Consider the following 27,679-nt stretch of genomic DNA (forward strand, 5'->3'; position numbering starts at 1 on the left):
CGTACCAACGGTCACATATCTTGTAGTGCCAGACCTTAAATAATGGGTCAGTTACCAGCCTGGCTGAACGTGTGCCCACAGGGCAATAAAGCTGACAGCTACATTCAAAATAAAACATCTTCTGGTGTCTCCCAGATTAGGCAGCCATCAATCTGCTCAGTTTGTTAATACAGCTAGTTAAGTGTATTGGCTCACTGTCTTGAATCATTTTTAAAAAAAGTGTTTTCAAGATCATCCTACCCATGAACAAAATGTAAGCGCACACTGCTGTCTGGAGGTTTTTCCCGTTTCTTTGAAGTTGCTGCTTGACGCTTTTCTTTGCATTTCTCTTTAAGCTGAGGTAGGTCTTCTTTGTAAATCTATTGAAAGAAAAACAAATTTGAAATGTTCAAAAGAAAAGATTTACACATGAAAGTGGGGCAATTAAAAAATCAAGCTACTGACATTCCTGCATATTTCCAGGATTTCTTGTTCTTTTGTTATGTGATGCACCACATATATAGTACAAATGGTTTAAAATTGACACAAAGTGACCTGACTCTCAACTTCACGAAAGAGGTAAAAGTTCCACATATCACAACATTTTAGTTCCCAATCTAGTACAAATGGCTACAAAAAGGTAACTGGAATTCAGGATTTTATAAATTGGAGAATGGACTATAAGAGCAAAGAAATGAGACATTTCTATCTAAAACTTTTTAGATCACAATTTGGAAGTGTTTCCTGGAACTCTGGACTCTCCACTGTGGGAAGAATGACAGCATAGGGAAAGAATACAATAAAGATCATGTTACTTTATAATTATGAAGAATGACTCAATACAGAAAAAAAACCCAAACTCCTGGGTGCCCATTGCGCTGGTGGAATTGAGGTGGAGAGGATCTCTGCCAGTATGCAGAGATACTGACTACTCAGAAGTCACAACACTAGTTGCTTCACAAAACTCTAAGACAGGGATATGATTCCCACTATAACTACATCAGAAACAGCTTGGATTTGCAGATGTAGTAGTATTGGTTTTAAAAAAATCAACAACAGCCTGAGGCAAGACTGTGGTAATTGGGGTAGCAGCAGTAGAACCCCATGGGATGGAATAAAGGTGAGCACTGAAAACAAAATAATGCAAGGAAAATTATAAACGGAATCAGAATAGAATGGTTCAAGTAAAAAAAGCTAGTTCACCTATGATGGATCGAATGGCTTCAATCTGTGTTGTGATTTCTATGATTATGACGACAGACCACGTATCGTAATAGTCTTATAATGCTAAGCTCACATTGGACTAAACAGAAAGTTAAAAATTAGTTTATAATATTCTTTACACTTGCAGAGAGCTGACACTTAAAAGCTTAACTTGCATTTGGAAGCCATTAAAGGATGAAAAGCAAGAAGTGCTGGAGAAACTCAGTAAGCCTGGCAGCATTGGCAGTGAGAGACATTACATTAATAGTTCAAGTCCAATGGCTCATCTTCAAAACTTAATTCTGTTCTTCTCTTCACAGATGTTGCCCAATCTGCTGAGGCTCTTCAGCACTTTGTTTTCATTTCAGATTTCCAGCACCAACAGTATGTTGCTTTTATATAATTATCTGCACATTTGATTGCAACTGGGAGACAGGGCAATATCTGGTTGCAATATAAATATGTAATTGATGGTTATCTGTAGTGTAATTGACTTCTAAAAAGAAAGAACTGCAATTTTATGCAAATTTTCATAATTGTTTTGTACATTGTCATATGGAAATTTCAAACTGAACTATTTGACTTATCACTCCTCTCCATTACTTGCACAGGTTGTATTGTTTTCCCAAATATCATGTACCATATTTATACAGTAATTTATAAATACATTAACCTACCTGCCGATGATAATTTATTTGTAGTTCTTGTTCAATCTCAGAGTCAAGCTCAGGTACATCAGATTGATCAGAGTCAGACTGGTCACTATTGGAGTCTATAAAACTTTCTGTAAATCAGAAGGATAACTTGCATCTTAGATTAAAACAAAACATATTACTTTCTGATCCTAATGTAGAATCAATCATTGATGGCCATGCTTTCAGCTGTTTGAACCCTATCCTCTGGTATTTCTTTCCCAAGACTGCCTCCCTTGAAAAAGCTTCTGGTTACCTGTCTTTCATGGTTCAATGCCAAGTGTTGTCTGACAACACTCGTACAAAATGTCTTGAACGGTTTGTACATTTACATAGCACTGCATTTGTAGTAAATGTCATAATCAAAGTTTATTAACTATAAATGGAAGCACGTGTGCTGTTGTCCCATTAGTTTCTTTCTCCATTCCTATTTGATAAATGTTAAGCTTCAAACTAGACTTTAAACTAAGTCGAAGTTCAGTGTTGTCTCAAACTGATAAACTGAAAAGGTTCTACATTGCTCAGACTTTACGGTGATATTTACTTGCCTGGTTCAGAGAGAGGTAGGTCTCACTTGAGATTAACTGGAGACATGGAAGTCTAAAAATATCATTTTAATTCAATCCTCTGATGCCATGAAATTATTTAGTGACTCTTGTCTATGCACTGACATGAATATTTCCCTTTGAATTTTATACAAAATGTCAGGGGCATTCTACAATTCTGTCACACACTGTCAGACCTGTATTCAATTAGTAGAGCAATCAGTAGTCATGTTTACTGCTGTCCACTGTAATTTCATATTTTAATTACGTTTATTCCAACTAATTTCATTCAAATGTGCTATTTCTGAAACATCTAACTCTTTCAAAAAATTAATTAGCAAGGTGCATCTTTTTTTTGACGCCACTGATAAATTTTGTCCAAGACTCGAGAGCATTTTTTCTGTTCTTCAAATAGCACTATGTGACGTTATACAATTATATAAATAGGTAAATGTGTGTGATGGCTCTCCTGAAAGAATGAAGTACTGCAGTTGTAGCACTCCTATACTGTTGTAGTGAAGTATCAGCAGAGATTACATGCTCATAGCTTGGAGTTAGAATAAGCCTATGACCTTCAAACCGAAAAGCCGGAAGTGTTATAACACGAATCAAGCTAAAGTATAGCCAAGATAAATACATGCATACCAGAAAAGGAGAGTGTGACAATATCGTAAGATTAAAGACTGGTGCACTAAACTAAGTATGGTGATCATTAGCTAGCAAATATTTACATGCAACAAATTTAAAACTAGTGCTAGATTTTTCGCACAATAGCTCAATTCCAAGGTATGACTGCAACATTTTTTGTAAAACCTGAAAGCATACTTCATATAACTGTACAGCACAGAAGGCCATTCAGCCCTCAGATTTGCAATATTTTTCACTGGGTAACCCAGTTAGTCTCACTCTTCCATTCTATCCTTGTATCTCTATAATCTTTTCTCATTCCCTTTTGAAGTCTATCATTGAATCTATGTCCACCATCCTTTCAGGCAGCAGGTTTGTTGCACTGGATCTTCAGTTAATCACCTTAAATCGCTGCTCTCTGGGTTATCAACTACTGAAACAATTTATTTTTAAATACTTTATCTAAACATTTCATGATTTTAAATACCTTGTCCAAATCCCCTCTTGGCCTTCTCTGCTTTGAGAGAACATGTTTTGCTCAGCATGAAACTGGATGAGAGCACCCGTTCATTTTGCATCAAATCAACTTTTATTTTCTATTGCAGTCAATAGAGAACAAGAACAACTGGTTGTGAAATGGACAAGTGATTCAATGGAGCAGGAAAATCAATGTTTTGGGCTAAAGCCCTTCATCAGGAATTTTGCCTGAAACATTGATTTTCCTGCTCGACCTGCTGTGCTTTTCCAGCACCACACTCTGGACTCTAATCTCCAGCATCTGCAGTCCTCACTTTTGTCTAGGTGGTTCAATGCCCTCAGTTTTATATCGGATAATTTAGCAAAAACTGTCTCTCAAATCTGTGATGCAATTAGTACAGTAAACTGACAATGCAGTTTTGAGTATATAATTGAAGTGCTAGCTCACCTTGGAGTACAATATGAAGAAATTCTTTAGACTTTCTTTCAGGGATAAGTTGCCATTGGAAAACTGAATGATCTGCTCCACCAATAGAAAGAACCCATTGGTAATCATATGACCATCGCACATTAGTCACATGTGCTGAATGACCGATATATTTTTTAAACTTGGCTCCTGAAAAACAACAATTAAATTTCTGTAGAAGGCAACAAAATCTTTCACAGATGGCAAAAGTAGAAAATGCATAAATTTCTCTTATATATTTTTACCAATCTCAGTACCTCACTTTTACCATCAATTGCTGGAAGCATTGATACAAACATGTCTGTTAGTAAATAATGTCTCCGGTTCAGTGGCAACAGTTACTATCAAAAATTGTCTCACCACCTTACATTTGTGGGAATTAACTCATTCCCATGTATATACATGTAGTAGCATAAACAGGAGCATAAAATAATACCCTGGTATTTGAACTGGGTATTTTTACTTTTTCAATCTCCTCAAAGGCAGATGGAAGAATCACTTGGTGAGGCAAGGTGGAAATATGGATCAATAAGTGGCTTTATTTTACAGTAAGATGCTCATACAGAATAGCAGTTATGACTGGATTCAAGACGTGCAACTTGGCTTTGCATAATATCACAAATTATTTTTAAAATGTCACACTTTACGAAAGTGTTATCCAGCTTGGTTTAAGTATGATAATATGAATATTCTATCATTGATTCTAACCCTCTTGTGGGCTTTGCTGCCCGATTCGCTCATATTACTGTTATTTCAAACATTTCCCTGACTGCCTATGAATTGTATGAATTGTAAAGGATCAGGAATTCTACTCGAGCTTTCAGTGGGAGAAGATGTATCAGTACCAAGGCCCTAAGGTTCTAGTTATTAAGTCTGACCAAAAGTAGTTGCGCTCATTGTAATCAAGCTTTCCTATTACCTGATTACCAGTGTCAAATAATGCTGAGTGAGCAACAGGACTGTGAATTTGAAAATGTTCACTTCATTAGTCATAATGGGCAAGTGAAGACAGCCGATCTGAACAACGAGAGAGATAAGTTGTATGTGATTCCATGAGAACCAATACATCATCCATAGATCCAGGACACAGTCAAAAAGAAGAAACTGCCTGGTCTAAGAATCCAGGATACTGACAAAAAAGATTAAATCTTCCATTTATAAAGCAATGGCCTTATCTAGAATCCAGGATTGTACAAGGAAGAAAGTACTTATTTCAGAGCAGTTGTCTTCCAGGAAGAAAATTTCAAAAGAAAAAAAAGTGTGTTCCTGGAAAGTTAAAGCCTACCAAAAAAAAAATGAAATCCTTAGAGAAGGATATCTGAGATACAAAAGGTACTCCTGTGGAGAGATGTTTCACAGATTGGAACCAAGGTTAACAGCCTTAAAGTGAAAGACTTACTATTCTTTCACTTCAAAAGAGAGTGCCTTCTCAGAGAAGAGTGAACCGTCCAGGCCACTTGTGAAGTCAGGGGCTTGGGGGAGATGGGGGAAGTGATAAAATATAATATAATGTAATTAATGCACCATAATACATGATTATTTAGTGAGTTAACAATGTGGAGAGAAAGCTTGGAGGAAGATCTTGAATAAGGCAATACTTCTGAAGGGATTGATGTTCATGTTACATTGGTTGAACCAATTCAATTGATGTCAAACATAATCTTTGATGGAGACAAGAGGTCTACTCTGGCTTTCAGAGGGTGCAAGTGTATTTGAATGAGCTCCTCAAGACCTTAACAATTACGCCTGACCAAGTGTACTTGTACGTGTTGTCATCATGTAATAAACCTTATTATCTAAGGCCAGTGTTTTTTCTGTAGATACTCTATGGTATTACATCCTCTACCACTAATCATGGGTACCACAATTACTAGCAGTGGTCATCTGGGAAAACACCACAGTATGGTTTTATCAATAGCCAAGCAAAGGATTGAAAATTGTCCAAAGTCATGACTGAATGTGTTCTGGTTACCAAGGTATTCTAATGAATTGCTTATTAAGGTTAAGATGAATTGCATATAAATTACTTACCAGCTCAATTTTGTATAACCTATGAAACTTACAATGTTGGGATTTGAAAGTATTTCCTTTACAAAATTTTAAATTTCAAAATATTTGTAAATGAATTACTTTTAAAATTTCAGTGACAACCATAAACATCTAAATGCAGTACTTTCAAGGTTAGTATTAAGACAAAAGTTTAAAAGGCTGTTTCAACAGAAATACTCTGAATCATTAACTTTGAACTACTTTTCTTTTATCCCTGAGGAATTAATGACTCCAAGAGAATACAAATCTGAAAGAACTATGCACCAATTGACAAACGTTTGAGACCATAAATATTTCTGAATCATTAACATTGAACTAGTTATTTTTGCCATTGCAGAATCCAAAGCATTACTGATACAAAAATAATACAAATGCTTCTCAACATAAGCCTCTTTTAAAAAACTACAAGTCATTTAAGAAGCACACTTTTGCATGTGACTAATACTTGAACATGCAAGAAACATTATTGTACTGTACAAACATACTGCAGTTATACCACATTTACAAATCTACTAAGAGTCCAATGGAATGCAGTGGGGCAGTTCGCAGTTATACTGTCAAATATGCATTGCTACAGATCATCTTGAAGTCCATCACATTATGCATCTATTAACCTATGTTCCTTTTCTTTAAAGCTTTGGATAGAATTGACACATATATCCATTTTCTGAACTTCAAAAATTCAATTTCCATCTCACTGGGATGGAAATTATATTGAAGTCATTATAAACTCAAGATTGTGAATGGTGACATTTTCAGTGCCAATTTCTCTTCACTGCTGCAAAATACTGCATCCAACTTTAAAAGAAATTTACCTTTCCTGTCAAAAAACTCTGCTATTCATTTGGACACTTAAAAGAATGTACAATTTAGTCTTAATAATATGCCGTAAGAAATATCTTCCAGAAAAGATTGCAAATGCAAGTCTTGCCACATATTACAAAAGAATTTGGCACTAGTTAACATAAACAAAAGGTAGTCACATAACAATTTTACTTTTCAGCAGCACTGTGCTTTGTATAACAATTCTTCCAGATTTTTTACAATCAACTTTTTTGGAGACGTCATTACACCCCATCTGGTGGGACTTGAACCTGGGGCTCTGGGCTAGGATGTAGGGACACCACCATTGTAGCACAGGAGCCTTTACATGACCCTTTATCGTGAATCAATGATAGCTTGTAGGTGCAAGTAATTAAGAAACCAAATGAAAAATTGGCCTTTATTGCTAGTGGGTTGGGATTTAAAATTAGGGAAGTCGTTGGTAAGGTTGTATTTGGAGTACTGTAGAAAATTTTGATCACAGTATTTAAAAAGGAATATATCGGGATTAGAGACAGTTCAATCTGAGATTCACTAAGCTCACTCCTAGGTTGAAGGTGTTGACTTATCAAGAATAACATTTTCAGCCTTTATTCATTAGAGTTTAGAAAAATGAGAAGTGATCTTATTGAAACAAAAAAGATTCTGAGGGGACTTGACAGGACAGATTTTGAGATGATATTTCCACTTGTGAGTAGGTCTGAAACTTGGGGAATGGAGATACAAAGGAATTTCTCTCAGAAGGTAACGAATGTCTGGAATCTCTATTCCAGAGTTGTGGAGGATGGATCACTGAAAATCTTTGAAGAAGAAGAAAATGAGTTTGTTTTAAAATATTGAGCTAAGGAGACCACAGACCATAAGTCACAGGAGCATAAATTAGGCCATTCAGCCCATCGAGTCTGCTCCACCATTCAATCATGCCTAATACGTTTTTCAACCCTATTCTCCTACTTTCTCCCCATAACCTATCTATCTGAGTCTTAAATATACTCAATGACCTGGCCTCCACAGCCTTCTGTGGCAATGAATTCCATAGATTCACCACTGTCTGGCTGAAGAAATTTCTCCTTATATCTATTCTAAAACGTCTTCTCTTTACTCTAAGGCTATGCTCTCGGGTCCAAGTCTTTTCTGCCAATGGAAACATCTTCCTAACATCTACTCTGTCCAGGCCATTCAGTATCCTTCTCAACTCCATCAAGTATAGATCCAGAGTCCTCAAACGTTCCTCATGTGTTAAACGTTTCATTCCTGGGAGCTGGCAAATAAGGCCTGAGGCAGAAGAGCCATGATCTTGTTAAATGGAATGGCAGGCTTGAAGGAACCAATGTCATACCACTGTTTTTATTTCTTATGTTTGATAAATTTGTATATTTCTACTATCGTTACTTAATTAGCTCCTACCGATACACTAAGTTAATGTTAACATATACTGAAGGACAATGGCCTGAAACTTTATGATTTGTTAAGCAAACAGATAATAAAATTGCGTGGTTCTTTTCTGTCTCCTTGTTTCACAGAAAAGCAGAAAGTAAACCTCAATTAAAAGCAGAAATTGCTGTATATATGGCTCACTAAGTGTTAAGACACTAACTCTGATTTCTCTCCACAGCTGCTGCCAGACCTGCTGATATTTCCCAGCAATTTCATTTTTTGTTTCAGATTTCCAGCATCCATAATTCTTTCGGTTTTTTTCTGTCAAGTAAACCTCAATGTTGCATGGAGGCTTGGATTAAGGCATATGATTAATAAACTACAAATAATTAATTAAAATAGATTGCAATACATTCACATAACTTTTCAAAAACAAAATTACCTCTTTTGAAACAAGGATATCGAAAAAGTTTCACTAATCCATAATCATCTGCAGTAACTAAAACCTGGTCCTTGAAATTTGCATCCACTGAATTAATGCCATTGACATCTAAATATTTAGGCCATATTCCATTCACTTCTGGGCCCAAAACACAAGTCCAGGTTGCCCACTGAACATCTTTTACCTCTTCTTTATTTATAATTTCTTTACCACCTGAAATAGGACAAAAACAAAATGAAACCAGAAAATAAATCTGAAATAAACAAATTTAGAAAACAGTATAAAATTTTAGCTAGTTGACCCAGCATCTAGTCCATATAGATGAACAGCCATACATTATGTATCTTCACTGTGCCCTGTTGACTCCCTGGCTCCCAGTAGATAGAATCCAAAATTCTTAATTTAGTTTTTGCATCCATCTTTGGATTACTTTACTTACATTCTTACTTTACTGTGCTTTTACAATCTTGCCCAGTCCAACATCTCATTCAAGTACTTGACCCCCCATCTCATCCCTCCTCTCCCCAACCTCCACCCCACACCTTGCTTTCCCTGCACCAGCTCCCTACAGTTGCTGGTAGAACCATGGGTTATTATCCTTTGACAGACTGCAATCATAAAGACTTTCCCTTGCTACCTTAATTTTCTCACACTTCCTTTTACCAGTAGTGAACCATAGAACATATTGTTAAATGAAGAGCATGTAATTTGAGAAGAGTTTTATCACAAATCAATTCTTCTAAGAAATAGTACAAAGTGACAAATCAAGAAAGTTAAACATGCAGTTAGACATTTATATTCTTTTATCAAGGTGAAATCCTTACTTGGCATGCTGTAAAACAATCTTTTTCCAGAACCATCATTAGTTTGCAAGTATCTACTATCAGTTGACCAATCCATATGTGTGATGAAGCTCAAAGATCCAAAACATTCGCCAACTTTTTTATATCGTTGCAAAACTCCATAGATATCAATGGAACTATCGTTTGAGCCCACAGCCAAAAATGATCCATCAGGCGAATATTTTAATTCATGAATTGCTTCTTTCCTATCCTTAATATGAACAACTTCAGTCATATCTCTGTAACAGTAAAACAATTTACCATGAAAATGGTCCAAAATGCAATCTCCAACATTGTTGCAGCTTCCAGTGGCACATCAGTACCACTGGGAAAATGATGCACCTGCTGCATCTTTCTATTACCAGGTTCAATAATTGATGTTAATATGGGAATTTATAATGGAAACAAGTTCACAGAACAGTACAGTATTTTTGAAACATTACTAGTTGAACTCCCAAGGTGTTATCACTCCAGTCCACACTGATTCGCCATGTTAAATGTGCCTACAGGGTCGAGTATAATTGAACTAGAACAGATAGACATAATCTAAACTTCTAAAATCATGCAGTGAGTCTCAACCTTTTGTATTTCCTTTATGCATTTCTATGCCCACATTAGAAGGTAAATTAACAGAATGTAATGACAGAAATGCATGTAAAAAGTATAGATAGAAAGGCATAATAATTATACATATTGCAGAAAAAAGTCATGCGTATATCAACTATAAACTCAGCATCTAAATGACAAGTGTCTGAGCAACAATTTCAGAGGTAATTCTTTAACCATGTTTCTCTATCCATATATGCTGTCATACCTGCTGAGTTTTTCCAGCACTTCCTATTTTAATTTAAGATAATTTATTACTGGACTCCAGACTACTGGCCTGCTAAACAGCAAGTGATAGACAAACTGAAGAAATCCCATGAACAACAGATCAGATCTAAGTTCTATAGTCCTATCTCATCCAATCATAAGTATTAGCATACAATTAAACAACACTCAGGAAGCAATTGCTCCACAAATATCCCTATCCTTAATAACATCAGTGTAAAAGACAAAGCTGAGCATGAATAGCAATCTTCAGCTGGAAGTATCAAGTGGATGATCCACTTTGATTTCTTCTGAAGATCCCTGGCATTACAGATGCCAGTCTTCAGCTAACTTGATTGAATCCCTTCAGTAGCATGAAATGGCTAAAGACACTGAATATTGCAGAGGCTGTGGGCTCTGACAATATTCCAGGAATAGTTCTGAAAACCTGTCCATCAGAACTTGCCACACTGATAGCCAAGCTGTTCCATTTACAACACTAGCATCTACCTGATAATTTGAAAATTGCCCAGGTACACAAAAAGCAGGCCAAATCCAACCAATCAGTAAAACAATGGAAAGGGTTTGTGCTTTTAAGCAGCACTGCTCATCGATGCTCAGACTCTGTACCTCCAGAACCACCTAGCTCCTGGTCCTGAAGAAGGGATATACCTGAGACATCGATTTCTCTACCTCCTGATGTTGCCTGGCTTGCTGTGTTCTCCCCGCCTCCTACTTGCCTACCCTGATTTCATTACAGCCTTAATTCAAAACATGGACAGTTGAGCTGAAATCCAGAGGAAAGATGAGAAATGGCATCAAGACCACATTTGACGGAGTGTGGCATTAAGGGGTCCTGGAGCAAAACCAGCGTTAAAGGGAATCATATAAAACATCTCAGGTGATTAAAGTCACACTCAGCATTAAAGGAGCTTGTTGTGATTGTCAGAGGTCAGTCATTGCAGCTCAAAGCCATCACTGAAGGAGATCCTCAAGTAGTCTCCTAGGCCGAATTAATCTCAGTTTGAATATTGGAGCAAACATCCACTCATTCACCACTGATGCTTAATAGCAGCAGTATGAATCATTTATAAGATGCATTGCAGAAATTCACCAAAGCTCCTTAGACAGCACTTTACAAACTCTCGACCCTACCATCTAGATGGATATGGGAAGCAGATACATGGGACCTCCAACACATGGAAGTGCTCCTCCAAGCCACTCAACATCTAGACTTGGTAATATAGCACCATTCTGTCAGTGTTGCTGGGTCAAAATTCTGGAACCCCCTCCCTACAGGCATTTTGGAATATATATATGCCATATGAATTGTAGCCACTCAAAATGGCAGTTCACCATTACCTTCACAAGGGCAATTAGGGCTGAGAAATAAATGCTGGCCCATTCACCAAATCCCTTCTGTGAATAAAAAATACTTGATGCATTCCTTCCTTGACCAGCTGTAAAGACATAATATGCACAACAGTTTGTGCTTCAAAATCTAATCTGGAATAAGTGCTAACCAAGGTGAAAGTTTCGGAGCTGGGAGAGGGTGCAGGCAAAAGCCTTGCCAACATATCCTTATAAGCTTCCAACTCAGAGGTTGTGCTGAGGGTGTCCGATGTTGGCCTCTTTGCAGAAGTTCACTAGGTGCCAAATGTAGCTGCAAAAGAGGAGGAACTGGTTGAAGAGTATAAAATATCTTGTGCAGATTAAGTATGAGATAGTACTGGTGGTGTAATGAGAGAGCAGCACAGTACAGTAAAACATACAGGATTAATTGTCCATTGAATATTCTCCATCATTACGAGTGATCATGCTTTTCACTGACCAAATCCAGAATTTTCTCATTTTGGGAGTGAGGAGTCTGATATCCATCATCAACTCTAACCCAAAATGGTCTTGGCCTTCTCAGCCCAGTTATGGGCCAATATTTCGTTCACTGAATCAAAGGAGGGATGGAAGTGAATGGAAGAGCTGTTCGTGGTAATGTAAAATCAGGAGTCACACAATACCAGGTTAAAGTCCAACAGGGTTTATTTAAAATCACAAGCTTTCACTTTGCTGCTTCTTCACCTGGTGAAGGAGTAGCAATCCAAAAGGCTGTGATTTCAAAGCACCACAGTGTGAGGGCACGTTCCTGACTTGCAGAATTTGAAGTAGTGTGCATCTAGACTTTATGTATGTTGTTCGTGATGTGAAAGTTGGAAGGTCTCAACTGTTTAGAGTAATTCTACTTCTATAGCAGCTCGATTCACTAAGAATGATGTTCAGATGCATAATTAATAAGGTAAAATGTGGAATATTGTGGGAAAAAGGTTATTCTGAATCATAGCAGACTGGAAACCATAATTCTGACTCAACAAAACACTAACTGAACATGGGAGAATTCCACCCCGTGTAATCTAGCTTTTCCCTGCTCCTTGAAGCATAAAGATTTGTTTTGCCCACAGTATGTCCTAATCTATTATTACTACCTGCTTACTACTTCTACAAACAGTATAATACTTTTACATTTATATTAATACTCATTCCTTTTTCATATGCTTTCTTTGGCAGTCATATTTTCCTTTTCATTCCCCTCCAGAGTTATTGTATTAGGCCTGAATCTCACTTGACCATTTACTCGACATCCATCATATGCCATAGTTTCATCATATCCTCTCTCTCTCCTGTTTTTTGCTCACTTATCCTTCCCCCCACACCCCCCATATTTCAATATCTGTTGCTTAAAAATCATTCATTGGAATGTTATGGATGTTTCTATTAGTCTTTGGTTCAATTTTACCTGTACTAGATTCTGTCTTGTTTCATTTAAATTCCCTCCTCCAGTTTAGAAGTTCTGCCCTTGACTGTTCTTGCTGTTTACCGGTATAATCAAAACCCTATGATGAAACATGGTTAAGAATCATTGTTATCTGAAAGAGACTTGGTCTACATGGCCCATCTAATTCTCCAGCCCTAGATTGCAATTGAACCAAGATTGTATTGCCTAAAAAAGCTCTCCTGAACACATTTGAGATACTGAAAGTGTCGCAGAATCTCAACACAGTGAGGAATAGAGTTAAAGTTGAATCTGATATGATACTTCATCAGAACATCTCCGAGTTCTTGTTGTAATTGTGCAAGCTGGTCCAAACTTTGAGTATTGTACACAATTTTGGTCTCCATGTCAAAGGAAGAACATCCTTGACTTTGAAGATGGCACAGAAAAGCTTCTTTAGACTGATTCCTGGGATAAGAGATTCATTTTAGGAATGATTTGGAGATGCCGGTGTTGGACTGGGGTGTACAAAGTTAAAAATCACAACACCAGGTTATAGTCCAACAGGTTTAATTGGAAGCACATTAGCTTTCGGAGCAACGCTCCTTCATCGGGTGATGGTGGAGAGCTCGATCGTAACACAGAATTTATAGCAAAAATTTGCAGTGTGATGTAACTGAAATTATACATTGAAAAAAAACTGATTGTCTATTAAGCCTTTCATCTGTTAGAATACAGTGATAGTTTTTTTAAAGTTGCATTCTCGGGTTAGCTGTTAACAATGTTGATAGCTAGACAATATGTTGAAGGTGCTAGCCCCCTGTGTTCTCTGTCTATGACCTGATGTTTAGATTGATTCTAATCTAAATAGTGAGATAACAGAATTTTACTTAAATTCATACAGTTTTTGAGCTCAGAGTTCTACATGAATGTATACAGTTTTTCAGCAAAATGCAATGTAACTCTGCAAGTACAAATTCACCACACAAAATATGTGTGTGCGTGTGTGTGTGTAGTGCAATGGTGATCACCTGTAATGTGACATGAACCCAAGGTCCCGGTTGAGGCCCTCCCTATAGGTACTGAACTTAGCTATCAGCCTCTGCTCGACCACTTTCCTCTGCTGCCTGTCCCGAAGTCCACCTTGGAAATGGTCAACCAAAGGTCTGAGACTGAATGTCCCCAACTGGGAGGGAACCCTCCTGTCTATTGATTGTTGTGCGGTGCCCATTCATCCATTGTCGTAGCCTTTGCTCGATTTCCCCAATGCATCATGCCTCTGGGCATCCTTGCCTGCAACATATAAGATAGACAACGTTGGCTGAGTCACCTTGTACCTGCCACGTATAAGGTGGGAGGTGTTCCCACGCATAATAGTGGTATCTATGTCCACAATCTGACACATCTTGCAGCGTCCACCGTGACAGGGTTGTATGGAGTTGTCCTGAGAGCCGGGCAGTTTGCTACGAACAATGATCTGTTTGAGGTTTGGCGGTTGTTTAAAGGCAAGTAGTGGAGGTGTGGGGAAGCTCTTGGTGAGGTGCTCATCCTCATTGATAATGTGTTGCAGGTCACGAAAAACATGGCGTAATTTTTCAGCCCCTGGAAAGTACTGAACAACAAAGGGTACCCTGTCAGTTGCAGCATGTGTCTGTCTCCTGAGGAGGTCATTACGGTTCCTTGCTGTGGCACATCGGAACTGGTGGTCAATGAGTTGAGCATCGTACCCCGTTCTTGTGAGGGCATTCTTGAGTACTTCCAGGTGTCCGTCACGTTCCTCCTCATCTGAGCAGATCTGGTGTAAGCGTAGGGCTTGTCCAAAGGGAATGGCTGTTTTAATATGTTTTGGGTGGAAACTGGAGAAGTGTAGCATTGTGAGGTTGTCTGTGGGTTTGCAGTAGAGTGTAGTGCCGAGGTGGCTGTCCTTGATGGAGACGCACTGTGTCCAAGAATGAGACAGACAGTCGAGAGTAGTCCACGGTGAGTTTGATGGTGGGATGAAACTTCTTGATGTCACTGTGTAGTTTTATCAGTGACTCCTCGCCATGGGTCCAGAGGAAGAAAATGTCATCAATGTACCTGGTGTACAATGTTGGTTGGAGATCCTGCATAGAGAAGAAATCTTGTTCGAACCTGTGCACAAAAATGTTGGCATATTGGGGTGCAAATTTGGTCCCCATGGCTGTTCCATGTGTCTGGATGAAGAATTGGTTGTCAAAGGTGAAGACGTTGTGATCCAGGATAAAGCAGATGAGTTGTAGGATGGTGTTTGGAGATTGGCAGTTGTTGGTGTTGAGTACGGAGGCTGTTGCCGCGATGCCATCCTTGTGGGGGATGCTGGTGTAGAGTGCAGAAACGTTCATTGTGACGAGGAATGTTCCCGATTTGACTGGTCGATGGGTGCTGAGTTTCTGTCAGAAATCCGTAGTGTCACGTCAGAAGCTGGAGATCCCCTGTACAATAGGTTTCAAGATGCCTTCCACGTAGCCAGAGAGATTCTCACATAGGGTCCCATTGCCCGACATGATGGGACGTCCCAGTGTGTTGACTTTGTGTACCTTTGGAAGGCAGTAGAAGTCGCCTACATGAGAAGTACGTGGGATGAGGGCACGTAGGGAACTCTGAAGGACTGGATCTAAAGTTCTGATCAGTGTGTTTAATTCTCGGGTGTGTTCTTTGGTTGGATCAGCTGGTAGTTGCCTGTAGTGTTCCTGATTGCTCAGTTGAAGGTACACTTCCTTGCAGTAATCTGTTCTATTCTGAATGACAATGGCTCCTCCTTTATCTGCTGGTTTGATGACAATGTTGTGATTGGTTTGAGAGCCTGAATGGCATTGCTCTGTGAACGGGTGAGATTTTGCTCTACCTTGTGGGTACAGCTGATGAATCTGGCATTTATATATTTCCTGACAGTTTGAGCATACATGTCAAGCCCAGAGCAGCAGCCCTCCGGTGGTCCAAGTTGACACCTTCTTTGGTCGCTCCTCTACAGCTCCATTTGATGACCTTTCCAGTTCATCAGTGGGATCACTGCCGGCATCTTGAAAGAATTCTCGGAGTCTCATTCGTCTGATGAACTCCTCTGTGTCTGCTGCCAGAACCAACGGGTCATCTTTAGGAATGATCGAGTACACTGGGCCTACATTCTCTTGAGAATAAAATAATGAGTTGTGATCTTATTAAAATATAAGATTCTGAGGGGGCTTGGCCGAGTAGACAGAGATTGTTGGCCCTGGTGGGAGGCTAGATTCAGGGAGCATAGTCTCAAGAATGCGACAAAGAAGTCTCCACCTGTCTAGACAAGTTCATTTCCAACAATGGACAAGTGACTTTAGCTTACCAAAATCCAGGACAAAGTAGTTCACTATATCAACAGCCAGTCCAGCATTTTACACATTTGTTCCCTCCACCACTGGTGCTGAGGGAGCAGTGTATACCATCAATATTATGCACTCCAGCAACTTGTCTTCTTTTACAGCACCATTCAAACACACGACCCCTACTACTTGTTAGAACAAGAGCTGCAGGCACATGGGAGCACTACCAGCTTCAGGTTTCCCTGCATGCTACACACTATCTCGATCTGGAAATAGCCACTTCATCACTGGATCAAATTTGTGAAACTCCCCACCTGACAGCATTGTAGGTGAACCTATACCACAAGATCACATGTCAAAGTAATGGATCCTCAATAGCTAATGGTTCATGGATCTCAGAGGAATCATGAAACAATCTCAAATTGGGAACCTTTTGAAATGTGCATTAAGAAAGGTCTCATCTGAGTCACTTCCATGTGAATCATGTCCCCAGCTGCCCACATCCCCTTCATGCTAATACATGGCCTTTGTATACCCATTCCCCCAACATATATTATATACAAGACAAATACATTTTCTACAATCCATTTTTTAAAAATGTTAAACACACTATTTAAGCATCATTAATAGCAGCTTTGGCTGACAATCCGGGCTCATTATGGGATTAACTCAGTAGGGATCTGGATTTGACCACGACAGGTAATTATTGTTTTTGCTTGACTGACATCTTCAGCTGGTTATAAGAAATGTAAAGTTTATTTGACCTCTTTTGTCAATGTCACAATGTTTATCCATATTAGATTAGGAAGGGTGAAGTGGTTACAACTTCTATGATTGCTAGAAGCAAGAAAGTATTCATTATTCCAAGTGGCTCATGAATCTTTTAAAGATAAACTCAACAACGCAGTAGATGGCTCCTGTCTACACTTACCTGATCCGTAGTACAGTAAAAGAACCATCTTTCATACCCAGAGCAAGATGAATGCCATCTGAACTCACAGCAACACAACGAATCGCTTCTTCCATATTGCATCGAGCAATCAGAGCATGATCAATAAGACTCCATATTCTGAAAATATAAATACATCATACCATAGAACAGTGAAAAAAGCTTCTCAGTGTTCTAAATGTAATAATCTTCCAAAGTAATCCTGAAAATTTTGTATTGCAAAGTTCATTCCACAAAAAATATATTAAATTAGTTTGAGTAGTTCATAGAAAGATACTTGATATTCACAACCAATAGTGAAATTGAACTGAGGTGATGTTTCAAACTAACATCGATTTGTCTCCCAAGAATTTGAATATTGTTACATCAGAATTAGGTAACTGAAATAAGTTCATCTAGAACTTATTTATAATTTTAGTTAATCTCACTTTCCTTCCTCCCACTCAATGGCTGCTGGCAAATAATTAGTATAGTGAATTGTATCTCATCAGATTCATTCACTTTAATTCTCTATTCATTCCTAAATGAAGCATACATGCTGTGAAAAATTTATAGGGTTGAAATTTCAGGTGCTTATATTTTCAAACATTTCTTTCAATTGGAATATGATAATTTAAGAACTACACAACACTTAATATTATTGAACAAATGAAGTAAATGCTTCCAAATAAAAAAAGTCTACTTTCTTTACTAATGGCTATCTACTCCCTGTAGGTATAGATCACATTATCAAAATTAATTCCAATCTAAAGAAAATTACAGTAACATAAAAATTATGAAAGTACAGCACAAGTCTTATATCTACTATTTATGGTTGGTGGTAATTTATAGACTGGCAAAAGTTTCTGTGCTGAGAGTGTGGTGTTGGAAAGGCACAGCAGGCTAGGCAGCATCTGAGGAGTAGGAGCCTCATTCTGCCTCATTCCTAATGAAGGGCTTATGCCTGAAACGTCGATTGTCCTACTCTTCGGATGCTGCCTGACCTGCTGTGCTTACCCAGCATCACATTCTCAACCCTGATCTCCGGCATCTGCAATCCTCACTTTCTCCAAATATTTCTGTGCATCAGTCTTTAGCTTTGTTTTCACGTATAGCAGATTTCAGATTTCAGTTTCATGAAGTCAAAGCTCAAAACGGAATTTGAACAGCAAAAATATTCACCTGAACTTCAACTGAGACAGATGCCAAGATACATTAAAATGAGCAGCAGCCCAGAATAGCAATAAAATCAATACACAAAATGGAAGTGGCTTATGCGACTGCAATTACAAGATGTCATAAAGAAGACCGTACAAAGTATTCTTACAGAGTACCAGCTTTAACCCCATCACTGCAAATGTAATATCACAAAGATAACTTTAAAAATGGAGCTCTTTGTTTAGGTCATGCTATATAGCTGCACATTATTGAAACTCCTTGCTAAATGACTTATTTTTATCTTACTATTTTGCCAATAAACGCACAGTAATTTTCTTCAGGTAGGAAATCTGCCATCTTCATCTGGTTTGGCCTGTGTGTGACTCCAGAGCCACAGCAATGTGGTTGACTCTCAATGCCCTCTGAACTGGCCTAGCAAGCCAGTTGTATCAATCACTATGTAGTCTAAACAAAGAAATGAAACCAAACAGACCACCTGACATTAACCTCAGCACCTGAAAAGACAATGGCAGAAATAGCAACATGACAAAATTCTCCTTAGTAACACCTGGGGTCTAGTTACAAAATTGGGAGATCTATCTCACAGACTATTAAAGCAACAACCTGACATAGGTATGGCTCCTTGAGTATGATTGATAGACTTATTTGAAATCACAAGCTTTCAGACGACTATTTGTGATTCTGATAGTGATTTCAAATAAGCCTGTTGGACTTCTGACCTAGTCCACCTTAGTCCAACACCAGCATCTCCGATTCTTTAGTGTGACTTACAGACAGACAGACAGACAGACAGACAGACAGACAATGTCCCAGATACCATCATCGCCATCCCTGGATATGCTCTATCCCAACAGCATGACAGACCCAGCAGACATGGCAGCACAGTGGTGTACAGTAAGAAGGATGTTGCCCTGGGGGTCTTCAACATTTAAATCCAAATCACAAGACGTCTCATGGCTTTAAGTTAAATATAGGCATGGAAGCCACCAGCTGATGACCTTCCTCTTTTGGCTGATGAATCAGTACTCCTCATTGTTGAGCAACACATGGAGGAAGCACTGAAGGTGGCATGGGCACAAAATGGGATTTCAACGTCCACCATCAACAGTGGCTCAGCAGCAGCACTACTAATGGAGCTGGTCAGGTCTTAAAAGACATAGCGGTTAGACTGGATTTGTGACAGGTGGTGAGGGAACAACAATATGGAAAATCATACTTGACATAATGCTCATCAATCTGCCTGCTGCAGATGCATCTACGCATGACAACATCAGCAAACATGACCACCACACAGTCCTTTTGGAGATTAAGTCCCGTCTTCACATCAAGAATATTTCTTTTGCATGATATTGTACTAAATGGGACAGACTTTGAACAGGTCTAGCAACTCAAGACTGGGCATCCATAAGGCACTGTGGGTCAACAGCAGCAGAATTGCACTCCAGCACAATTTATAACCTCATGGTCCAACATATCCCCCAACCAACCACTACCATCAAGTCAAGGGATCAAATCTAATTCAGTGGAGAGCACAGGAGGGGGAGGGCATGCCAGGAGCAATACTAGGCATAGAGATGTACAGCATGGAAACAGGCTCTTCTGTCCAACCCGACTAGATATCCCTACCCAATCTAGTCCCACCTGCCAGCACCCAGCCCATTTCCCTCCAAACCCTTCCTATTCATATACCCATCCAGATGCCTCTTAAATATTGCAATTGTACCAGCCCCCACAACTTCCACTGGCAGCTCATTCCATACACGTACCACCCTGTGTGAAAACGTTGGCCCTTAGGTCTCTTTTATATCTTTCCCCTCTCACCCTAAACCTATGCCCTCTAGTTCCGGACTCCCCGATTCCAGGGAAAAGACTCTGTTTATTTATCCTATCCATTCCCCTCATAATTTTGTAAACCTCTATCGGGTCACCCCTCAGCCTCCGACACTCCAGGGAAAACAGCCCCAGCCTGTTCAGCCTCTCCCTATAGTTCAAATCCTCCAATCCTTGCAACATCCTTGTAAATCGTTTCTGAACCCTTTCAAGTTTTGCAACATCTTTCTGATAGGAAGGAGACCAGAATTGCATGCAATATTCCAACAGTGGCCTAACCAATGTCCTGTACAGCCGCAACATGACCTCTCAACTCCTGCATTCAATACTCTGACCAATAAAAGAAAGCATACCAAATGCCTTCTTCACTATTCTATCTACCTGCGATTCCACTTTCAAGGAGCTATGAACCTCCACACCAAGGTCTCTCTTTGTTCAGCAACCCCCACTGGGACCTTTCCATTAAGTGTATAAGTCCTGCTAAGATTTGCTTTTCCAAAATGCAGCACCTTGCATTTATCTGAATTAAACTCCATCTGACACTTCTCTGCCCATTGGCCCATCTGGTCAAGATCCTATTGTAATCTAAGGTAACCTTCTGCGCTGTTCACTACACCTCCAATTTTGGTGTCATCTGCAAACTTACTAACTGTACCTCTTATGCTCGCATCCAAATCATTTATGTAAATGACAAAAAGTAGAGGACCCAGCACCGATCTTAGTGGCACTCGGCTGGTCACAGGCATCCAGTCTGAAAAACAAACCTCCACCACTACCCTCTGTCTTCTACCTTTGAGACAGTTCTGTAGCCAAATGGCTAGTTCTCCCTGTATTCCGTGAGAGGTAACCTTGCTAACTAGTTTCCCATGGGGAACCTTGTCAAACACCTTACTGAAGTCCTAGCCCCTAAACATTAGGTGTCAACTTGATCACACCACCAAACAGGAGTTCCCAACACCATATGCAGCAGCTGATAGAGCTAAGTGGATCAGACTTTCAATCAATGGATCAGACTTCAGCTTTGTAGTCCTGCCACATCAGTTGAGAATGGTGGACAATTAGACAACTTACTGGAGGAGGCTGCTCCACAAATATTCCATTCTCATTGATGGAAAAGTCCAAACACATCAGTGCAAAAGATAAGGCTGAAGCATTCACAGCAATCTTCAGCCAGAAGTTCCAAGTGGATTATTAATTTGGTCTCCTTCAATTGTTCACAGCATTGTAGATATCAATCTTCAGCCAATTTGATTCACTCCACGTGATATCAAAAAATGTCATTGATACTGGATACTGAAAAGGTGATGGGCCCTGATAACATTCCAGCAATAGTACTGAAGACTTGTGCTCCATAACGTGCTGTACCCTGGCCAAGTTCTTCTAGTACAGTTACAACCGGCATGTATCTGACAATGTGGGAAAATTGCCCTGTTGTCTTGTACACAAAATGGAAGACAAATACAGCACTGCCAATTACTGCCTATCAGTCTACTCTTGATTGTTGTAAAGTGATGGAAGGTGTCATCAACAGTTCTATCAAGCAGCACCTGCTCAGTGATGCCCAGTTTAGGTTCCGCCAGGGCCACTCAGCTCCTAACCTCATTACAGCCTTGGTTTAAACATGGACAGGAGAGCTGAACTCCAGAAGTGAGGTGAGAATGACAAACTTTGACATCAAGGCCGTATTTGACTAAGTATGGCATCAAGGAGCCCTGGAAAAACTGAAATGAATGTGCATCGGGGCAAACTCTCAGCTAGTTGGAGTCATTGCCTGGCACATTGGAAGATGGTTATGGTTATTCAGTACATCTAGGCCCAATCATCTTCAGCTGCATCATCAATGACATTCCCTTCATCATAATGTCAGAGGCTTGCTGATGATTGCACAATGTTCAGTGCCATTTGTAACTCCTCAGACACTGAAGCAGTCCATGTTCAAATGAAGTAAGAGCTGGACAATATCCAGGCTTGGGTTGACAAGTGGCAAATAACATTTGCACCACACAGAATCCAGGTTATTTATGACCATCACCAATAAGAGAAAATCTAACTACCTGCTCCTTGACATTTAATGGTGTTTGCCATCACTAAATCCTCCACTATGAACTATTGACCAGAAACTCAAATGGACTCAACAGATAAATACTATGGCTACAAGAGCAGGTCAGAGGCCAGTAACCCATCTCCTGACATCCCACAGGTGCCAAAGCCTGTCTACCATCTACAAGGTACAACTCAAGTGTATGATGGAATACTCCCCACTTGCCTGGATAAGTGTAGCTCCAACAACACTCAAGCAGCTTGGCACCATCCAGAGGAAAGCTATATGCTTGATTGACACTATATCCACATGTATCCACTCCCTCCACCAACAATGTTCAGTAGCATCTGTGTGTACTATCTATAAGATGCATTGTGAATTTGTGCAAAGGATTCCTAGACAGCACCTTCCAAACCCACAACCACTTCCAAACAGAAGGAAAATGGTAGTAGATAAATGGGAACACCACCACCTCCACATTCCCCTCCAAGCCACTGACCATCTTGACTTGGGATTATATCGGCACTCCTTCACTGTCACTGGGTCAAAATCCTGGAATTCCCTCCCTAGGGGCATTGTGGGTCAACCTACAGCATGTGGACTGCAGTGGTTCAAAAAGGCAGCTCACTGCCCACCTTCTCAAAGGTAACTAGGGAGAGGCAATAAATGCTGGTCAGCCAGTGACACCCACATCCCACAAGTGACTAAAGGAAATAGCTAAAGCAGATCTATATACACAAGATGAGTAGCAAAATCATATGTCCAACAACTATAATATTTATAGTCAAATCTAATTGCATCAGAAATATAATTTAGTCACATATGGTTTGTGTTGAACAATACCAAGAGGACGTAATCTCACAATGGCTGCTGGGATCAGTATGTCTAGAATGTAAAGTGCCATTTGGATGAAGCAAAATGTTCTATGAAAATTTTAAATGCCTTTTGCAAATTAAAAACTCTTAGCATGTGGGCATCAAAGGCAACTTTATTGTCCGTTCCTATTTGCCCAAGAACGTTGTTGTGGGTCTTCTTGCATATTGCAACCCAAACATACTCCCACAAAAGCAGAGGGAGGACTTTAGGAGAAAGAAAGCTCATAAGCAAATCTTCATTTACCTATTCAAGTACATAAAGTTCTAGTTTATTTCTTCTATTCACAAATCATGTGTAGACTAAATCTACATATTGCTCGATCTTTTGTGTACAGAATAATTTCTGAATACCAGTCCTAAATTTTACTCACTTGAAACCATGATCTATTGTCCTAGTCTCACAATTTCATGTAATGTGTTAGATTTACCTTCAATAAGTACCTGCATCATATCTTCAATGCAGGAAAAATGTTCCAGATGCTTCAAAGAAGTACAGTTAGATAACAACTGACACTGAGCAAATAGAGGGTCTATTAAGAAAGTTGACTGAAAGATTTTTCAAAGCGCCAGGTATTAAAGCATGCAAGGTTTCAACAACTGAAATTATGCCAGTCAAAGATGGGGTGAAGAAGGCAGGTGATTCACAAAGCTGATGGATTTGAAACAATGCAAACTTTTCAGAGGGTCACTCAGCTGGAGAAAACTACCGAGTTTTGAGGTTGTGAAGGGACTAAAATTTGGGACATTTAGACGGAGACACAGTGTAGGTTGGATAAATATGACGGGGGGAGAAATTGAATTGAATAGAAACAAAGTCGCTCTGGAGTGGAAGTTGGTCCATTCTCTTAACTATTAGATATACCTCTACAGGAGCACCTGCCAGGACACAAAGGTTCAAACTTCTCTGTACTTCTACCACAACTTGAACATGTTCATTGTGTTCTGGTGACTAGACATGTACAAGTATTCAAGTTGCAGACTGACCAGTGGATTGAAGAGCTGGATCACACATTCATTTGATTTTACTCTATTGATGGAATAGTGTTGATCAATATTCTGCATAGTTTAAACATGCTGAGTTTGACTGTATCTGAAAGAGAAGACGTCTGAATAAAGCACAATAAACAATATTAACTACTTCAGCTGAAAACATTCAGGACAATAAGGAAAACCTAGAAACTGAATATACCTGCCATGTTAGTCCTTACTCTATTCTGTTGTGGGAATAAGATGTGCTCATAAAAGTGTTAAAAGGGACTAGCTTGCACTTGAAAGGAAGTACAAAATCAAACAAACTATAATGTGTCATCATACCATCTAATAGTCATGGGATAATCATCACAATTAATTGTACAAACCGAACAGATCGATCATCACTTCCAGTTACTGCTAAAGGCTTTGTTGGATGAACTGCCAAGGCCCAGAGTTCTCCTTCACAGTGTCCTTGCATAATTAGGAAAGGCTTGTTGCGTTCATGTACCACGATTTCAAAGATTTCACTGTCTTGCGTACCAACCAAAATGTGATCTCCTTGCCAGCACACGCTCCTCACTGAGAGACCTAGTCAAGATAAAGAACATTTAAAAAGCAAACTAGATTACAAGTATTATTATTATTAAGAAACTGTATAGTTTTAAATTGTAGGAGATATTAATAATTCTAAAAATAATGCAAGGAAGACTAAATAACCGTGTAAAATATTTTTGGGTATACAAAAGTAATAGCACAATCACAATATATATAAATATATCAATGTGGACAGTATGGTTTTGTAAAAATTCACTTTTAGATCATGAGCTTCAATACAAATTTATTAGTCTGAAAGGTCATACATGAAATGTTGTGGAGATGAAATTTTGTGGGCAACCTAACACGGTGACTGAGAGGTGTATGCAAAAATACATTCACACACATTATCTCCTCCCTTTTTGTCAAGACTAGAATTCTTTTTGTACAGACAGTTTCTTTTATGGATGTGTATCACCCTTTCCCTGTTGAATCAGATTCTCACCCAACATGGTTTACCTAATCTCCAGCTTTTACTCACTACCTCCTTATGACTGCATCCTTTGGGATTTCAGAATTCACCATAAACTACTTTGTAGCATATAATTATGACTGCAGCATTGCTCACACTGGTTCCTCCATTCTACACAAAAAATACATGATCCTACTGTTCTATTTTATTCATTTGTAAGGGAACTCTGACCCCCAGAGGTGCCAATAATGGAACAGCTAAGCATGATCCCTAACTGAAAAATTAGCTACTCAATCATTTTTGACTCAGTCAACAGAAAAGATGAAAACACCAAACAAAGAACCTTGGCTTTGCAAATAATTACACAATATGATAAATTGTGAGCCACAATTCTTTCAGGTGGCTCTAGCAACAGTCAAATGCACCATCTTAAATCAGACACTGTTTCATCAAATGATGCTTAAATCTGCTTAAAAAAAAAACTTAGAAATAGAGCCAATGGGATCCAGAATTGGCTGAGTGGCAGGCAGTGATGGTCTAGGAGGTGTTTTTGTGACCAATGAGTTTCTTCAGGGATCATTGTTGGGGAACAGATAAATGATTTAGATTTGAATGTAGGAGAGTTGATCAGTAAGTTTGTAGATAATTCCAAAAATTGGTGAGATGAGAAATAGTGAGGAGGATAGCCTTGGAATTCAAGAGGATATAGATCATCTGATCAGTGACAAATGGCATTCAATCTAGATAGGTGTGAGGAGATTAACTGAGGCAGAACAAATAAGACAAAGGAATACATGATGGATGCTAGGATCCAGGGAAGCACTGAGGATGAAAAGGACCTTAGCAGTTAATGTCCATTGGTCCCTTAAGGTAGCGGGACAGAGACAGATAGATAATGTAATTAAGGAAACATTTGAGATAACTGCCATTATTAGCTGAGGAACAGAGTTTACGAGCAGGGAACTTATGCCCTAACTCTATAAAACATTGGTTAGACCACAACTAGAGTATTATGTGCAGTTCTGGAATCTGGATTAATCGGAGGAATGAGATGGGTTTAGAGGAGATTCACCAGGCTGATGCCTGAGCTGGCGAATTTTAACTATGAAGAGAGGTTGGACAGATTGGGGTTGCTTTCTTTTAAGTGGAAGAGACTGAGGGAGGCCATGATTGAGATGTACAAGATTAAGAGGCCATGTTTGGCCATAGAGAGATTGCTATGTAAAATTTTGGAAGTCATACAAAAATAGGAACTAGGAATAAAAAGTCGTCATCTGGCCCCTCGAGCCTGCACTGCTATTTAATAGAATAATGGCTAAATGACTCGGATAAGGAGGTTGAGGGGTGGGCTAGTAAATTTGCAGATGACACAAAGGTTGGAGGTTTGTCAATAGTATTAGAGGGCTACTGCAGGTTGCAGCTCAACATTGACAGGATGCAGAGCTTGGTTGAGAAATGACAGATGGAGTTCAACCTGGATAAATGCGAAGTGATGCATTTTGGAAGGTCGAACTCGAATGCTGAATATAGGATTAAAGAAAGGATTCTTGACAGTGTGGAGGAACATAGGTATCTGGGTATGCAAGTACATAGATCCCTCAAAGTTGCCACCCGAGTGCGTAGGGTTGTTAAGAAAGCATATGGTGTTTTGCCTTTCATTAACAGGGCGATCGAGTTTAAGAGTCACAAAGTTTTGCTGCAGCTCTACAAGTCCCTGGTGAGACCACATTTGGAATATTGTGTCCAGTTCTGGTTGCCCTACTATAGGAAAGATACAGAGGCTTTGGAGAGGGTGCAACAGAAGGTATACCAGGATACTGCCTGGACTGGAGTGCTTGCCATATGAAGAAAGGTTGAATAAGCTTTTCTCTCTGGAGAGAAGGAGGAAGAGAGGAGACCTGATCGAGGTGTACAAAATAATGAGAGAAATAGGTAGAGTCAATAGCCAGAGACGTTTCCCCAGGGTAGGGTTGACTGGTACGAGAAGTCATAGTTTGAAGATATTAGGAGGAAGGTATAAAGGAGACGACAGAGGTAGGTTCTTTACGCAGAGAGTTGTGAATATATGGAATGCATTGCCAGTTGAGGTGGTGGAAGCGAAGTCATTGTGGACATTTAAGCGACTGCTGGACATGCACATGGATAGCAGTGAGTTGAGGGGTGTGTAGGTTAAGTTACTATACTTTACATTAGGGTTAAGTCTTGGCACAACATCGTGGGCCTAAGGGCCTGTTCTGTGCTGTACTTTTCTATCTTCTATGTTCTGTAAATAGACAATGGCTGATATGTTAGTATTTTAGATTTCACATTTCATCCCTACCCCAACAGATTTTGATTCCCTTTTTAAACAAGACTCTATCTATTCCCACCTTACAAATGGTTAATGACCCTGCCTTCACTATCTTCTATGGCAGGGCATTCAAAAATTGCACGGCC

The 27,679-nt window shown here is 39.3% G+C and overlaps 1 protein-coding gene across 4 annotated transcripts in view; it reads right to left on the reverse strand.

Moving 5' to 3' along the window:
• The window catches only part of LOC132818362 (echinoderm microtubule-associated protein-like 5), a 230,332-nt gene that overhangs the window by 123,244 nt on the left and 79,409 nt on the right, over positions 1–27,679 (reverse strand). For all 4 annotated transcript variants that reach the window (XM_060829315.1, XM_060829312.1, XM_060829313.1 and 1 more), the window contains exons 7-13: positions 24,624–24,825; positions 17,344–17,481; positions 9,504–9,760; positions 8,680–8,892; positions 3,972–4,139; positions 1,860–1,966; positions 241–359 (exon numbers count right to left, since the gene is read on the reverse strand). In XM_060829315.1, coding sequence (XP_060685298.1) covers positions 241–359; positions 1,860–1,966; positions 3,972–4,139; positions 8,680–8,892; positions 9,504–9,760; positions 17,344–17,481; positions 24,624–24,825 — 1,204 coding nt within the window. The remainder of the gene's footprint in view (positions 1–240; positions 360–1,859; positions 1,967–3,971; positions 4,140–8,679; positions 8,893–9,503; positions 9,761–17,343; positions 17,482–24,623; positions 24,826–27,679) is intronic.

Source organism: Hemiscyllium ocellatum, chromosome 8, assembly GCF_020745735.1.
Source record: "Hemiscyllium ocellatum isolate sHemOce1 chromosome 8, sHemOce1.pat.X.cur, whole genome shotgun sequence".
NCBI lineage: Eukaryota > Metazoa > Chordata > Chondrichthyes > Orectolobiformes > Hemiscylliidae > Hemiscyllium > Hemiscyllium ocellatum.